Raw genomic sequence first — 18,052 nt, forward strand, 5'->3', positions numbered from 1 at the left:
TGTTGCATGAGAGCACAGACTGCTTCATTATCTGAGGAGTTGTAATTCATCAGCAAATAACCCCACTTCTGACATTATTGGCGAGAAGGCCATTGAAGCAGCTGAAGATGTTTGGGCCTAGGTAGCATGGTAGTAAGCAGCATGGAGGCTAGCTCAATAGAATACTTAACTCGGGAGTTCGGAGATTCTGTTCTGGTCATTCAAATGACAAGGAGTGGCCTGAGAGAGGGAGCAAGAGACAAAGAGACCTGAGAGCTGAGGTATAGAGGCATTAATTAGGTGAGCAGGAAGGTGATTAATTGGCAAATTTTACAGTTATTTTCTCGAGACTAGAGCAGTTGCTTAAACTAGGACCAAGAAGATACAAGTACTATATTAACTTTATAGCTTAAATAGTTAAATTACTTAAAGTCATTCCTTTTTATTTATGTTTCAAAATTTGAAATCCTAACTAGTCAAAACAATATACACTTGAAATGGCAGGGCAGGTGATGTTTTGTAGCTATAACATGTGGGAGCTGTTGGACACAAGTGTGATCCACAACAACCTTCTTCTTCTTAGGCAGCCCCTCAGGATCGAGGATGACTTGCTTCCACACTAAAAATGAGTTCTCAGATGACTGAAGAGCCCAATGCACGACCTACAGTCTCTGTCACAGGTGGGGCAGACGGTGGTAGGGGGAGCGGGTGGATGTGGGGGAGGGTGCAGTGTGGTGTGGAGGGGAAAAGTTGGTAGAAGGCCTTTGTCTTACGGGTGTTTAGTGTAAGGCCCATGCTCTCGTACACCTCGGTGAAGGCACTGACAATGGCTTGGAGCTCAGCCTCTGAGTGAGTGTAGATGCATGCATCGTCTGCAAACTGTAGTTCAATGACACAGGATGGGATGACCTTGGACCTGGCCTGCAGGCGGTGGAGGTTGAACAGGTTCCTGCTTCTTCTGTAGTTTAGCTCCACTCCAGCAGGAAGCTTGCTGAGGGTGAGATGGAGAATTGTGGCAAGGAAGATTGAGAAGAGTGTTGGTGCAATGACACAGCCTTGCTTGACTCTGATCCAATCGTGGATTGGGCCTGTGGTGGATCCATTGGTCAGGATCATGGCTTGCATGTCATCGTGGAGCAAGCGGAGGATGGTGACAAACTTTTGGGGGCAGCCAAAACTGAGGAGGATGCTCCATAATTCTTCGTGGTTGACAGTGTTGAAGGGTTTTTTGTGAGGTCAAAGAAGGCCGTGTACAAGGGTTGGTGCTGTTCACTGCATTTCTCTTGCAGCTGCTGTGCACTGAAGATCATGTCTGTTGTGTCCCTTGGTGGGCAGTGCAACTCTGGGAGGAGCTCTTCAGCCACAGGGAGAAGACAATTGAGGAGGATTCTTGCGATTACCTTCCCTGTTGCCGACAGCAGAGAGATTCCTCTATAGTTACCGCAGTCAGACTTGTCACCTTTCTTGAAGGTGGTCACGATTACAACTTCTTTGAGATCTCTTGGCATGCTCTCCTCCTTCCAGATAAGGGAGATGAGGCCGTGTATTCACGCCAATAATGCTTCTCCGCCATGCTTTAGTGCTTCGGCAGGGATTCCATCTACTGATGCCTTGTTGCTCCTTAGCTGTTGAATGGCCTTTTCTATCTCATGCCAGGTTGGGGTTATGCTGATTTTCGAAGTGCTCCTCCCAGCGGGCACTGACTGCCTCTCTGTTCTTGATGAGCACCTCTGCGTACTTGGCCAGCAGTGGAGTGGGGCCTTAGGTGCTTGGGCCGTAGGTGGTCTTGACTGCTCTAAAGAAACGTCACACATCATAGTTGTCAGCTAACTGTTGGATCTCTGCGCTCTCTTCGCCCATCATCTGTTCTTTAGGTCACGGGTTTTTTGTTGGACCTCAGTCTTCAACCGATGTAGAGCTGCTCTTGAGTTGGGTTGCTGTTTCGGGCTCAGAAATGCCTTGCACTTGCGACTTATCATCTTGTGGATCTCCTGGCCGTTCTCATTGAACCACTCTTAGTGTTTCCTGGCCGAGTGACCAAGCGTCTCTTTGCAAGTGCTGATGATGGAGGCCTTAAGGGCAGACCAGGCGCTGTGGGCACTCTGCGTCTCTGGGTCGCCAGGAGTCACTAGGTTGGCAGTGAGGCGCTTGCTGAATAGGGCTCTCATCAGGGTCCTTGAGTGCCACAGTGTTGATTTTCCTGTGGCATTGTTTCTATTGCTGTTGATGCTTTGGGGCTACATTGATGTTGATGACAGAGCAAATTAGGCGGTGGCTCGTCCAGCAGTCATCGACTCCCGTCATGGCGCAGGTGATACGCACGTCCTTGCAGTCCCTTGCTCGGACAATGATGTAGTCGAGCAGGTGCCACTGCTTGGAGTGAGGATGTTTTCATGAGGCCTTGTACTTGTCTCTCTGATGGAACAAGGTGTTGACTATGACAAGGCCATGTTCTAGGCATTTTGTCAGGAGCAGTGTACCACTGGCGTTTGATTTCCCTACCCCATCTCTGCCGATTACATCTCACCAGAGGTCTGTGTCCTTCCCAACTCTGGCATTGAAGTCACCAAGGAGGATCAACTTATTGCATGTTGGGTCTCAGGCCAGAGATTGCTTGAGGCTGGAGTAAAATTCCTTTTTGGATTCGTCTATAACATCCAGTGTTGGCGCATACATGCTAAGGACTGTAGCACATTGGTTCTGGGCTGGGGTGAGCCAAAGGTTCATGAGGCACTTGTTTATCCCGCAAGGGGTGTCTTTGAGACAGCCAACTAGTTCGTTTTTAATGGCAAAGTCAACCCCGTGGAGGCAGCCATCTTCTACTGGCTTACCTTTCCAGGAGAAAGGGTAACCGCCACCTTGTTCCTTGAGATGGCCTTCCCCTGCCCACTGAGTCTCACTTAGGGCAGCCATGTGAATGTTGAAATGTCTGAGCTCCCAGGCAACGATAGCAGTATGCCGTTCCGGACAGTCACGGTTAGGGTTGTCCATGAGGGTCCTTATGTTCCAGGTCCCGAACTTCATTTTAAGGGCGTGGAAGATGCCTATTCGTGAGTTCTTTTAGTGTGGGGTGGCCATTGCACACCAGCTACCACACGAGCTTCACGGAGCAAAGCCTTGATCCAGTGGCAAGAAGGTCTGAGACGACTGGAGACCAGGCTCCGCTATGTGGGCCTAGAGCATACAGACACATGCTCCTATTGTCCTCTTTTCTCCTTCCCACAGGACCTCTCGCCCTGGGATTCATAAAGAGCAGTGGCAGCCTCACGACCTCACTGTTGGCCTGTGCTGTGCCACTCTGGGCAATAACCATCAGGTGGTGATTCCTGCCTCCGGGTCCTCACCCACTCTTTTGGGTGGTGATTGCTGTAACACAGCAACCACACCTGCAGTAAATATCTGCAGCTTAAGGATCTTTGGCTGAAGCCCAAACTTCGGACCCTGTGATGCACCAGGCAGGAGAAATTTACCTAGACACTTCCGACCAGAAGGCAGCCACACCTCTTGGGTTAAGTACTTAGAACCCTAGAAATTTTATGGCACAGAAAAAGGCCACTTGCCTCATCGTGTCTGTGCCAGCCAAAAAACAAGCCACCCTGCCTAATCCCACTTTTCAGCATTTGGTCCGTGGCCTGCTGACGCTTGAGATGCATATCCAGATGCCTTTTAAATGAGTTGAGGGTTTCTGCCTCTACTGCCCTTTCAGGCAGTGCGTTCCAGACTCCCACAACCCTCTGGGTGAAAAAATGTTTCCACATTTCCCCTCTAATCTTTCTACCAGTCACTTTAAATCTATGCCCTTTGGACACTGACTTCTCTGCTAAAGTAAATAGGCTCTTCCCATTCCCTCTATCCAGGCCCCTCATAATTCTGTGCATCGCAATCACATCTCCTCTCAGCCTCCTCTGTTCCAAGGAGAACAACCCCAGCCTATCCAGTCTTTCCTCATTGCTGCAGTTTTCCAGTCCTGGAAACATCCTTGTAAATCTCCTCTGCAACCTATATTTCATATTTGGTCCGCTGTCAAGGACAGAAGGGTGTGACTAAGAGTGAGGCAGTATCTGCTTCCAAAAGGTAGCACTGGAGGAGCCTCAAGCTTTGCACTTGTTCAACAAGTATGAGGTTCTGTCAGCCTGTGTGGGTGACAACAGGGGCTTCAGAGAGGATGAGCAAACTGACCACTACACTATGGTACAGGGGGCCATTCAAGCTGGAGGAGTGAAAAGGAATGTCGTAGTAGTGGGGAACAGTATAGTTAAGGGGATTGATATAGCTCTCTGCTGGTGAGAAAGAGAGATCCTCTGGCACTGTGTTGCCTGTTCAGTGCCAGGGCTGAGGACATTTCCCCAGGGCTGGAGAGGAACTTGAAGTGGGAATGTTCTTGTGAGGGAACAATCCAGTTGTTGTGGTCCACATGGATACCAATGACATAGGTAGGACCAAGAAATGTTCTGCTAAGGGATTATGAGCAGCTAGGGGCCCGCACGCCGAGCGTAATATTCTGCCCTGTGTTTTTACAACTTGCCTTTCTACCTATCTTTGTATCATCAGCAAATTTGGCCTCAATACACTCTGTCCCTTCATTCAAATCCCAATATCATTGCGCACTCGCACGACATTTCATTCGGTGGGTGCGTGGCGGAGTCAACTCCGCGCCCGCAAATAATTGAAAGGCCTGTTCAGGCCATTAACAAGCTAATTAAAATCAAATTTAGGCTGCCTGTCTAACCTTATGGTTGGTGAGCAGGCGAAAAGGCCAAGCGACCTTCACATTTTTTTTTTTACATACACAAGCGGGATGAGTTTCGTAAAGCAAATGAACATTAAATAAAAACTTTATTTTGGAATTAAAAACATGTCCCATCTCATGTGACAGAGTCACATGAGGGGACATGTTTTTTTTTAATTTTCATTGTCTTTATTAATTTTTTTTAAAAAGAGCTTCAATCTCCCTGAGGCATGGAGCTGCCTCAGGGAGATTGAAACGCTCTTGCGCGCACATGCGCGAACTGCGCACCGGGCCCACTCTCCCTCCTCCCCCCGCCCACACAGGTAGCGCTGAGCGCTGCCGCTCACGATCCACGCAGGGCAGGCCTTAATTGGCCCGCCCGCATGAAATCGCGGTGCAGAGCCGATGGTGGTCGGCTTCCTGACCGCATCCACCTACTCCCACCAAGCCCGCCCGACAAGGGAAAAATTCTGGCCACAGAGTTTGCAAAGGGATATAGATATGTTAAGCAAGTGGGCAAAAAATTGGCAGATGGAGTATAATGTAGGAAAGTGTGAGGCTGTGCACTTTGGCAGAAAGAACAGAAAAGCAGAAAATTATTTAAATGGAGAGAGACTACAGAATGCTGGTGTATAGAGGGATCTTGCTGTCCTCGTACATGAATCACAAAAAGTTGGCATGCAGATACAGCGAGGAGTTGGGAAGGCAAATGGAATGGTGACCTTTATTGCAAGGGGGATGGCGTATAAAAGTAGGGAAGCTTTGCTGCAAATGTACAGGGCATTGGTGAAATCACACCTAGAGAACTGTGTGTAGTTTTGGTCTCCTTATTGACTAATGAGGGATATACTTGCATTTAACGCAGTTCAGAGAAGGCTCACTGGGTTGATTTCTGGGGTGAAGGGGTTGTCTTATGAGGAAAGTTGAGCAGGTTGGGTCTATACTCATTGGTGTTTAGGAGAATAAGAGCTAATCTTATTGAAACATCGCCAATAAAATAAAAACTATGCTGGAAACATTAATACCTCTACTTCTGTCAGCAAGGTACTTAAAGGAACACATTGAAGAGCATTTAAAATTTGATTACTTTAAAGTTGAATCATCAAATAAGGAAAACATGTGTATTTTTATAGATCCAGAGGGGGTTTGACAGGGTAGATGCTGAGATGGTGTTTCCCCTCATGGGGTGATCTAGCACTAGGAGGAAGAGTTTCAGAATAAGTGTCTCCCATTTAAGACTGAGAAGAGGAGGAACTTCTCTCAGAAGGATGGTTAATCTTTAGAATTCTGAACCTCAGAGAGCAGTGGCAGCTGGGCCATCGAATGTATTCCAGGCTGAGTTAGACACATTTTGATCTACAAGGGAGTCAAGGGTTGTTGGGGGCAGGCAGAAAAGTGGAGCTGAGGCCACCATCTGATCATCTGTAATCTTTTTGAACGATGGAGCAAGTTCAAGGGGCCGAATAGCCTACTTCTGCTCCTATTTCTTATTGTCATATTTTTTATGTCACTGCCCTGTGGAACTCCTACAGCTATGTCCTGGGGCTGAGATGATTGGCCTTCATCAACCACAGCAAGCTTCTTTTGCACTAGGTAATATCTGCCGATGAAAAATGTGTAAAATCCTGTGTCTTTAGATAGTGTGAATAATTTTACTTTTCCAAATAATATAATGTGCAATGCGTTTATTAAATTCCAGAATGGAATAAAGAAGTGTTTTTTAATAAAATATTGTGTAGACTGTTGAAGGAAAAGTTAACTGACAGGTTAAGTGCTATGATTAAACACTTGACCTAGATCGGTAATATTCATATTTTCCTTCCAAAATGTAATCCTCTTTATTGATTTATTCAACAAAATTAATAAAGGGCATATATTCCCATGTCAGCCAGAGGGTTTGTTACCAATGCTGTAAATGTGTTTGGTCTACTTTCAGCATGATTTTGAACTTTTTCTGTTAAGTTAAACCATCTCCAATAAAATAAAAACTATGCTGGAAGTGTTAATAACTCTACTTCTGTCAGCAAGGTATTTGAAGGAATACATTGAAGAGCATTTAAAATGTGAATACTTTAAAATTAAATCATCAAATAAGGAAAACTTGTACATTTTTACAGTTGCCCCAATAGTTTTTTTCAGCAACACGTGGTCTAGTATGAAGCCCAATAAAGGTCTGAGATTTTATTCTACTGCCAGATTTTATTCTACTAACTCTAGGGATGGAATCTTGTGGAAATAATTGGGATTTTGGCTGTTAGTTGAAGAGCCGGCAAGAGCCCCACTTTGCCTCTTTTAGGGAAGGCCCGCTACACCTTGTTCCAGGCTAGTGTCAGGCTTACCCCCAAGATCAAGGACCCTGTGTGGAAATCTTGCCCGCTGAGAGCTGCCAGCCAGTCTGAGGTTGGTAGCTCTATTGAATGGTAGCGCCGCTGGGGAGGCCTTGGCTGCTGCAGGTATGACACCCACCCTAGGTCCAGTATAGTCTCTAGATCCCAGGTCAGAGGTGAGTGATGGCTGGAGGGGGTCACAGGGAAGGGTTGGGGATGTGACGGGAGAGGGGTTTGGCAGAAAGGGCAGGGGCTGGATTTCAGTGGGCTACCCCCACCTTCCAAATGCCGATCCCTCGATCAGGCATTGAGCGTCTTTGAGCGAGGGAAGGGTGCCCCCCCCCCCCCCCCCCCCCGGAGCCTGCAAAAAAACTCATACAAAGCTGCTTGTAGTGCTGCCCGTGTGGTGAGCCCACCCACATTAAGTGCTCACTTAAGGGCCTCAATTGGCTGTGGGGCGGGAAGGTCATCCATGGCCCTTCCAACCATGGACTTAATCATTTCGAAGGTGACAGGGTCCCTAGCTGCCATACTCCCACCTTATTAAATACCTCCTCACCACCAAACTCGCTACATGGGAGGGCACAAGATTCTGCCCTAGGATTGCAGACTCCAGGAATTGAAGATGAATCCCCAGGACAGTGTTGCAAGCAACCAGGGCAAAATAAATTACATGAGCAATGTATAAAAAGGTAGTTCTTTGAATTTTTTTATGCTTTAATTTATTAGTTTCAACAAAATTGGAGATGAGAAAAAAGACCAACAGTCAAGAATCTTCCAGTTGGGTAATTGTTCACTTTCTTGTTGGTGTGGAAGAACAGGAGGTCATGGGATTAAACTCCAGGAATTGGAGGAACAAGACTTGACAACCCTAACTGATTTACCTAGATTAGCAACTGGGTGCTACGATTGGCCTAAATACAGAGAGGATACACCAACCAGCAAGGGCTTTTTCACCCTATTGCTAATCAGTCACCCTGTAACAGCATGTGCATATGAGTAATAGTAATTGTCATGCCCTCCATAGTCAAATAGTTTATTGACATTCACTGTCCAGGCTCAGACATGAAGTGTTGGAGAGCTGCCAATGCCAGTGGACATATGCCCCAACAAATGCCTTCAAAAGGAAGAGAATTAAAAGGAATGGTGTAATAACCCTAAATGTAATAGGGAGAGACAACTGTCTACTTAGTCACCTTAAGGTGCCCTCCTTTATACCTCAGAACTGTTGGTTAGAGGCCATAGGAACATAGGAAATAGGAGGAGAAGTAGGCCATTTGGTTCGTCCAATCCGCTCTGCCATTCAGTTAGATCATAGCTGACCTTCTACTTCAATGCAATTTTCCCTTATTATCCATATATCCATCGATGTCTTTACTATCTAGAAATCTATCGATCTCTGTCTTGCACATTTGCAATGACAGAGCCTCCAGAGTACTTTGGGCTAGAGAATTCCAGAGATTTACCACCCTCTGAGTAAAGAATTCCTCCTCATCTCAGTCCTAAATGGCCTACCTCTTATTTTGAGACCCTGACCCTTGGTTCTAGACCCCCAGCCAGGGGAACCATCCTTCCTGCATCTACCTTGTCAAGCCCACACAAAAGCAGGCACACTCAACTTTTAGAGAGAGTATCATCTTCTTTCTCAGATTCTGTTGCACAAGGAGTAATCAACTAATGAATAAATGAGTATAACCTCTTTTCAGAACTCCAGAGGACAGTGAACAGTGTGAAAGCCTCATTCCTATGCATGGTGTTTCTCAGGAGGAAGGAACTAATTGTTGTTCATGAAGCACAGGTATAAGATTATATTGTTGTATGTTAATGGGGATTTACCATTTGCAGATTGATAACTGGCTGCATGTATGAGAACCGATTCCATTTCTGTGTAACCATGAAAAATGTGCAACCACAGCTTACCTGAGGCAGATTCGCCTCATCCACCTTTAAAATAAAAATCTCCTGGTTGACTGCATATTGATGTTTTTGAACTTACTACACATTTGTGCATTTTAAAATGACAGTAGCTCTTTGAAGAGGCTTAAGGTTACTACACCCTTTCCTGATGCTCTTTGGACTGCAACCAGATTTAAACCACAATAAGGATGTCACTTTAAAAGTAATTTTACTCTAAAACAGCTGTAGTTCTGATCAAAACAAAAAGCTAAAAGCCACTGCGGATGCTGGAAATCCAAAACAAGAACAGAATTACCTGGAAAAACTCAGCAGGTCTGGCAGCATCGGCGGAGAAGAAATCAGTTTAACTGAATTCTTCTCCGCCGATGCTGCCAGACCTGCTGAGTTTTTCCAGGTAATTCTGTTTTTGTTTTGTAGTTCTGATCAACCTGTGTTTGGGAATGTTACAAATATAATAGCCATTTTAAGAAATACAGAATAACATATTTGGATGTTTATATAGACCATATTAGTTAACCTATCCACTCATTTGCTGATAACTCCATACCACACCATTCAACTTCCTTCAGATCAAATATCCTCACTGCACACAGCCCCCAGGCCTCTTGACTAAATCACTCCGTCTTGATTTCCTCCATGTCTTTCAATAGAACAATAAAAATCTTTCAGTCCCTTAATTCTAATTTACAGCTTCTTCATACTTCTTGAAAGTCTGCAGGGCCCTGCCTTAGCTGACCTGGTGCCAAAACCCCCATTCATGTCTTTGTTACCTTCTAACTACAACTATTCCAATGCTCTCCTAGCCAGTCTCCCACCTTGCATCTTCTGCAAACTCTAGCTCATGCAAAACTGTGCTCCAGCAGCCTGTACAACCCTCTTGTTTCCCTTACAGTAGCCTTAAATTCTCTATAAAAGTCCTATTACTTATATGTCTGGAGAGGGCAGTCTTGGGCAAAGTGAAATGAAAAGTTCGTAATCTTATAACAATTCCTCCTTCACTTTTGGTCCTCCCTTCCACACAATTGTATCCTGAATCTTTTATAGACATAGTAGTATGGTCAGTATTTCTTTAAAGTTTCTTTTTTATTATTTCATCTTTTCTCTGCCTGCACTATCTCCCTTCAAGCATTTTCATTTTAAATATTATAAGGCATTATAAAGTCCCTCACTAATTTCTTAGAATCTCAGAACTGGAACTCCTTCTTCACGTTTCCTTCTATTGTCTTCAATGTATTAACAACTGAGTTTGGCATTATCTTATTAGTACTTCTTAATTCATATTTTCCATTTTCTCTTTTATGTTTTTAAACCTTGGTGATGCCCTATACAATGGAACTTGGCTTTCTTGTGTAACATTTTTAAAGTCCTATCATGTTGCTATGATGACAATGCAAGGCATTTTGTGGTTATTATAGACACAGCACTGAGACTGAAATCACTCCAAGATAAGAAATAGAACATTTTTATTTTTAGAACCTATCTATGTAAGTGGGAAGTCAAGCTATCCTAATTTACACAGTTCACTATATTAATATCTGCTTGTTTCTCTATCTTTTTTATTTTCATTTCATTTCAAGAGATTCTGTTAGCCTCTGTTTCATTACAAGCTGATAATGTATATTAAAGATCACAAGAACTAAAACCTCAACTATATTTTTTTGAATTGATATTGATCTTTATTAATTGCCAGATATTTACGATGGATATTTATGATTGATCAAAGCACTAAGAAACCTATTGATATGAAATATGAATATAAATTAGCATAAACACCTGCATTTTAAGGGCAGAGGAAACAAATTCAACTGATGGTGTTTGTTCTTGTTTTTGTCCCCAGGCCGACAATGAATCCATAGAGTACTTTTGCGCTCAGACAATCTCCTGAAGTTCTGATGAACCCTTATTCTTTCAGTGCCTGTTCAAATGTCTTTTCCACAAAGTTTCAATTCTCTGAAGAAGCTGCACACATTTATAAATGCTGTATGTTGGGAACATCTGTGGATTACAAAAAAAATTCTACTTCCATATCACTAAAGATTATGTGGAAAACTCAGCTTTCAATACAACCTATCTGCCTTACTGAATGAATCGAACCTTCGACACAACTTGAAAATTTAACACTATTTTATGAATATGAGGATAAACTGTTTCTGGATCATAGTTCTGTCTGTAGGTTTTTGGAACACCCTAGCCAACATTGAGACTGAAGAGGTGTATCTAAAGTACAATATGTTGAATCAGTAATACTGTATTGACTCATCTAAGGAAAAAAAAGGAAAATTATTTTGAATGAATACCAATCCAATTTTAGTATTGTGTATACATCATATTAATCTAACCAGGAGAAAAAAATCAAATGAATGTTCACAAAAGAAAATGGAACTTACAGCTTTGAAACACAGTTCAAAGGACAATGTTGCTGAGGTATTTTGAATTGCCTGGTTAAACAGTGGATACACTACATAATCTGTATTTTCTTTAAAGACTGATTCAGATTTCAGTATTCTTAGTACTCTATGTTTCAAAGTGAATATATCCCTGATCTCTATAAAACCTCTGTTAAGTTGAATTGGAATAAGTAAGATTTTTCCATACATGTTTAATTCCAAGAATTTTTGGTTTCAAAACATGTACAGAAACCACAATTTTATTGTTATTGAGAAGTTGTAGTTTCTGCAATCTTGTACCAGTCATATACATTTCAATAATGTATTTGTATTAAGGTGCTTCTACAGTTATGTACACCATTTGTGTCTGTGATTCTCAGGAACCCAGTACAGTCAAGTAAGCAGTCCCATTTTTCTACTTGATCATGTAAATTTACTGATGTACTGAGAAGCTGTTTTTTTTTTAATCCGTCAGTCCTTCACTTTTGGTTGGAGTGTTGTACTTAATTATTCAAAGATCAGGTTTTTATTGCTTGCTCTAAAAAGGAAATCGGGCAATCAACGATATATTGTATTTCAACCAAAATTTTCAGTACTAATTCGTATACTAAGTAGAACAGGTTTGTGGAAATATGATTTTAGTTCAGTGTGGGTTAAATACTATTTTACTGATCGAAGTTCTAGTGACTACAGCCACTTACCAAATAGCATTAAATTATGGTTTGAATTTGATCCCCTGTAGTCGCCCAGTACAAAATACCTTGTATAATTCTGATAGTAAGGTATTTACCTTTGTATGTAGGCAAAACTAGTGCATTGTACTAGTTAGTTTACTGTAAATTCCAGTGTAATATAAATATTTGTTGTGAAATGTTTTCAATTCGTGAACATGGATGTTATTTATTGTACAGATCTTATTAGTAAAGAGATGCACATAAATAGTGTTTTATCTTTGTGGAGAGAAGTGGAACTTGATATATCACTGGTTAAGCCACAGCTGGAACATTGTGGACAATACTGGGCACTGTATTTCAGGAAAGACGTAAAGACCTTCGAAAGGGTGCAGAGGAGGTTTACCAGGAGATTGGAATAATTAGGACTGCTCTCCTTGGAACAGAGAAGGTTAAGAGGTGACCTAATAGAGGTTTTCAAGATAATGAGAGGTTTCAAAACAGTGGATAGATTAAAAAAAAACATTCCCTCCAGCATGGATCTATAACTTGAGGTCATGGAGATAAAATCTTCAGCAAAAGATCTAGAGGAGAGATGAGGATTTTTTTTTTCACTTTGTCAGAACCCAAACGCCCTACCTGAAAAGATGGTGGAATCTGATTCCCTGGATAATTTTCCAAGAGAGTTTGACGGGTACTTGATGAGGACCGTACATTGTTACAGACACAAAGTGGGAATGTGGGACTAAGCACAGCTGTTCTTTCAAAGATCCAGCACAGGCACAACAGGCTAAGTGGCCTCCATGTGCTGTAGATTTCTGTGATTCTAAAGCAACACCAACAGTAGACTTATGGTAAAACCTTTAGTTATAAAGAAACTCCTGGTTTTGTACTATTGCTGTTAAAATCGTGCCACATAGGAATTAACTTTCACAGAACTGTAGTCACAGCACTGGGCTGAAAGGAGTTGTAGCAATGGTCAACAAAGCAATTTTATTGGATCAACAATGGCACCTGTAGCTTTGGAGGAAGAAGTGGAATTCAGGCAGAGGGTTGAAAACACAAATATTCTGAGGGCTAACATGCATTTCACACTCAAAATTGATCCTGGGGCCTGGACTAATAACCCAGAGGACATGGGGGAGAATTTTCTCCCTGTCGGGCGGGCTAGACAGGGGCGGGCATGAACAGGCGCACAACTGATTGCCACCCGCGATCAGCTGCGCACCGCCATTTTATATAGGCAAGCCTTAATTGGCCCGCCCAGTGTGACACACACCCGGAAGCGCTCAGCGCTATCTGTGCGGGCGGAGGGGGTGGAGAGAAAGTCGGACCTGCGCTCTTTCGCACATGCGAGCGAAAGAGCGCAGAAATCTCCCTGAGGCACGGAGCACAGAACTACTTCAATTAGGTGATTAATGGCTTTAATAGGCCTTTGACAGTTCGGCAGGCGCGCAGCTGACTCCGGTGTGCAGCCGCCGAACTGAAGATCGGAATGACGTGCGGTGACGTCAGGAAGCATGCCCAACGTCACTACGTGTCATTTTGCACATCGGCGTGCGGGGCCTGCCCCCACACGCTAACCAGAAGATTCTGCCCGTGAGTTCAAATGCTTTTTAAAAATTCATTGATGGGATGTGGGCCTCGCAAGGCCAGCATTTATTGCCCATCCCTAATTGTCCTGGAGCAATTTGAGAATTTGAATTCAGTTTTAAAAATTTTGAAATGAAAAGTTGGGATCAATAAAAGTGTTGAGAAAGTTGCTGGATTTTCATACAGACCAATTAGATTCTGTTGCAGAACCCCAAGTAGGTGCTCTAAGTTATGAACGTCTGCTGTACTGAGAGTGGAATCCCCTCAGTCATAGGAGTGGGAAGGACATCCTGGTATCTTCGTTGGGAGGAAGGCAAAGTAAGAGTGTATTGTGCAGACAAGATTACAGGACATAAAACTGTGTTGGTGCCCCTATATAAACAGTCCTGTGCACCTCTGCAGAGAAAATGTGCATCTGTTTTTTCTGGCATTAACTGGCCTACTAAACCCTGGGTATGGTAGTCAGGAAGTCTGTGCACATTTCGGACCGTGAGGTTGCTAGCTCCATATTGGGAAAGGGAAAAAAATATAGCTGCCCAGGGCATCATCAGAAATAGCAGACACCTTATAGTATCTGGGAAGGGATTGCTTTGAGTCCCTAACTTCAGGATGTGTAAGCTGACTGCAGTCAATATAACCAAACCTTGAGACCATCTGTTACATACAAAATGAGTTTTTCACATTTACTTACCTGAATGCAGAGTTGGGTGGAGCTGGAGCAGTCCTCCCAACCCCACATTCAAAGAACATTTGTCTCTAGTCCTGACTCCCTATCCTTCCCCACTCCTGGCCTTCTAATCTACCACCAATCAACTTCCTGATTTTCCATAAACTCCCGAGCTCCCTGGACCTGACTGCTGACCCTGGCCAAGAGCTACTTACCAGAGGGTTTCTTCGATTTGCATTCCACTTCATCAGTGGACCCTTCCCATCTCACAGTTCCATTATAATGAGGCCCGAGGCCCAATATCAGGGACACTTCAGGCCTCACCATTCGGGTACATGGCCAAGAATGTACATGCCTGAATGTCTAATCCAGGATGTTTTAAAAGCTCGGGTGCACAATTCATATTTTAAAAATATACATTATTTTATATTGCAAATAGTGAAAGAAGTGCTAAAATGTGCATGTGTTACCTTAAAAGAAACGTAGCACAAAATAAATCTCTTCACAGATGATGCCAGGTGTGAAAGGTATTCCCACCATTTTCAATTTTCATTGCAAAAAGAATCATTGCAGCTTTGATCTGTCATTTTCCAAGATCTATTTAACAGGACATCAATGCAAATGATAAAAGAACTTTAAGAATTTGCCATTGTAAAAAGATAATTATTCAGTATCGCTTGTCAATTAATCTGTATTTCTGTAGCCATCAGATAATGTTAAATCAAAAATATTTTCACTTAACATTTTACTCGGCAAATTTTCTTTTTCAGTGCTGAGAATGGAGGCAGATGGAGGGTTCACTAGAGTGGTCTCTGGGATGGAAGGGTTGTCCTGTGATGAGATGCTGAGTAAATTGGGTCTATACTCTTTTGAAGTTTAGAAGAATGAGAGGCGATCTCATTGCAACATAAGAGATTTTGAAGGGGCTTGAAAGAGTAGAAACTGAGAAGTTGTTTCCCCTGACTGGGGAATCAGGAACACGGGGTGGGGGCAGAGTCTCAGGATAAGGGGTTGATCATTTAGGACTGAAAAGAAATGTCATCACTCAAGGATTGTAAGTATTTAGAATTCTCTACCCAAGAGAGTTGTGAATGTCCATCTTTGAATACCTTTAAGGCTGAGATAGCCTTTTGGTAGATTTTTGGTCTTTCACGGAACCAGATATGGAGACGGCGGTGATGAGAAATTGGAGTTGAAGCCAAAGATAGCCATGATCATATTGAATAATGGAGCTGGCTCAATTCATAAGCTGGATGCACTCAATATAACCAGATCTTATAACCAACCTGTAAAACAGGTTTTTCACAATTACTTACATGAATGCACCACCTGGCAGTTACAACCAGGGCTTTCAAAAGGGAATTGATTGAACAACTGAAGAAGAAAGATTTGTAGGGCTACAGGGAACAAGCAGGGGAAGTGAGACTAGCTGAGTTACTCTTGCATAGAGTGGCACGGATACGATGGGCTGAATGACCTCCTATGCTGTAGCCATTTTATGATGCCTTGATTATGTGTGGGGTATGGTTAGTAGGAGGTATGATGTTAAGATGCATTCATTGATGTTAACAACCAGCGTAAGGCCATTAGACTTCTTGTGGCGTTGCTGCCTGCTCTATCAGCGTAGGCTTTGGGAATTGACCCTTGGGGAGTGGTCCTTAAGGGTCACCTGGCCTCCTGCAGGACTACAGCATCTCTCCTCACGCCTACGTGCACCAGTTAAGCCTCTTGTGTCACACCTGCCACTATGGATCCCTCTGGTATTCAGTTTCCAAGAATTTACATTGCAGCAATCTTTTTGTGCATCTTCCCCTCTGAGAGGCAGCCTGTCATTAAGAAGACCAGGCTGACTGTACCATCCGATCAACAAATAATGTTGATGGGGCCTCCTGCTATGTGCAGAGCTCACGTTCAACATTACAAAGCAGAGATAACACCACATTCATTCAGATGAACTGGGTACATGAATTTTGCCAATCTCAAAATCTGAGCAAACCAAATCCTATCCCATTGTTTCAATATTGGTATCCCAGGATGGTGTCTCCAATTACAATTCACTCAGCAAAAAGCAGTATCAGATTTGTTATACATTTTTTTTTGCAATTCTAACAGTTGCATTCTTTTGGTACACCGCTCAGCAATGTTTTCATTGTTTAACGCTTCTGTCAACACTTCATTTACTAACACTGAAATCTTCTCAAATTCTTAATATCAGTTCTTCTCCCCCACCACCCACCCCCTCCCCCCCACCCCCTCTTCTCCAGGGTTCATTAGAAGTGTTTGAACATTGAGGGAACCAAAGCTAAATATATCAAGACTCTCTAAAACAAATGTTCATCTTCTCGTTATTAAAGAGTAGTGCTGTGGCATAGTGCAAAAGCAGCACTGCATAAATGAAAAGCAGAACATAGTAAACGATTTCAAGCCTCAATGAACAATTGTATGATTCAGGAAAAATCAACTTCAATAAGGAATTAGCAAAAAAAAAGGTCTCAGCACATTTTGACTGCAATGCAAATATTTGCATCAACCTAACAAATCTATTATCACAAAAAACACAAGTATAGCCACCAGTAATTGCAGCAAAAGAAATTTATCTGACTAGTGTCATTAGCTATAGGGGAGGCAGTGGCATAGTGGTATTGCCACTGGACTGGTATTCCAGAGACCCAGGGTAACATTCTGGGGACCTGGGTTCAAATCCCACCACAGCAGATGGTGAAATTTGAATTCAATAAAAATCTTAAATCTCTGATGATGACCATGCCTATCAATTGTTGTAAAAAAAAACATGCCCTTTAGGGAAGGTAATCTGCTGTCCTGGCTTACATGTGACCCCAGATCCATAGCAATGTGGTTGACTCTGAACAAGGGCAATTAGGGATGGGCAATAATTGCTGGCCTAGCTAGTGATCTCCACATCCCATGAACAAGCCAAAAAAGAGTAAGTCCCACTTCAAGACTTGATGTGGACATAACAAATGTTGATTACAGTTTGTAAACCCTTCCAGGATGCTTGATGATAGACAGTATAAGAGCAGGAGAGTTTCCTGGTTAGCCAGATCGCAGAAGGCAAAATAAACCACTTTGAAGACAAAGCCTATGGTTGCCAATGCCCTCTTAGGGCATGGTGCCTGAAGGAGAAGGAGTGCTTTTAGATTTATATCTTCTCCACCCATTATCACTGGCATTACTTTATATTATTTGGACTTTATTGTATTGCTATTGTTATGGAAAGAAAAGCCCACACAGAACAAGAGCAATATTTTGCAGAATTACATATAAATTAAAACGTAGAAATAGGCCAGATTGCCCATGCTGCCCTTGCTGTTATTTATAATCCAAAAGAGCAGTAGTCTTCATCCCAATTGGCGGCCCTGTTCCCTTTCCCTTCAACCATCAGTCTAATCTTTAATGTTGGCATGGGCGGGGGTAATTTTTTTTTTGGAGTTTCTCTCTCATTTCTGGTGAAGATACAGCAGAACAGTAGCTCCGGAAAAATTTGCCGCTATGGTCTCTACTTTAATCATTAGCTCCAGTATTACATTTCACAACATCACATCCTTAGTGTACTAAAGTTTATCCTTCTCTCCTAAATCTCTTCCAATTTAATCTTACATCTATTTAACTCCCTGGTAGACTCTTCAACAGAAACCAGTTTGTTGCTGTCTACTCTGTCCCACCTTTTCAGAATTTTAAGTACCTCTACCAAATCATCTCTAAATCTTCCCTATTTTAACAAAACAACCCCAGCTTTTCAACTCTTTTTGTATTTATATTGT

The 18,052-nt window shown here is 42.8% G+C and overlaps 1 protein-coding gene across 6 annotated transcripts in view; it reads left to right on the forward strand.

The window, feature by feature from the left end:
- The window catches only part of LOC144686770 (solute carrier family 35 member F5-like), a 138,261-nt gene extending 125,978 nt beyond the window's left edge, over window positions 1-12,283 (forward strand). For 5 of the 6 annotated variants that reach the window (XM_078552414.1, XM_078552416.1, XM_078552415.1 and 2 more), the window contains 2 exons: window positions 8,742-8,833; window positions 10,790-12,283. In XM_078552414.1, the coding sequence (XP_078408540.1) occupies window positions 8,742-8,826 (85 nt within the window). In that variant the 3' untranslated portion in view covers window positions 8,827-8,833; window positions 10,790-12,283. The remainder of the gene's footprint in view (window positions 1-8,741; window positions 8,834-10,789) is intronic. The other variant, XM_078552420.1, reaches the window with a different exon arrangement.
- Window positions 12,284-18,052: the final 5,769 nt, after the last annotated feature.

This window comes from Cetorhinus maximus, chromosome 11 (genome assembly GCF_964194155.1).
Source record: "Cetorhinus maximus chromosome 11, sCetMax3.hap1.1, whole genome shotgun sequence".
Classification (NCBI taxonomy): Eukaryota; Metazoa; Chordata; class Chondrichthyes; order Lamniformes; family Cetorhinidae; genus Cetorhinus; species Cetorhinus maximus.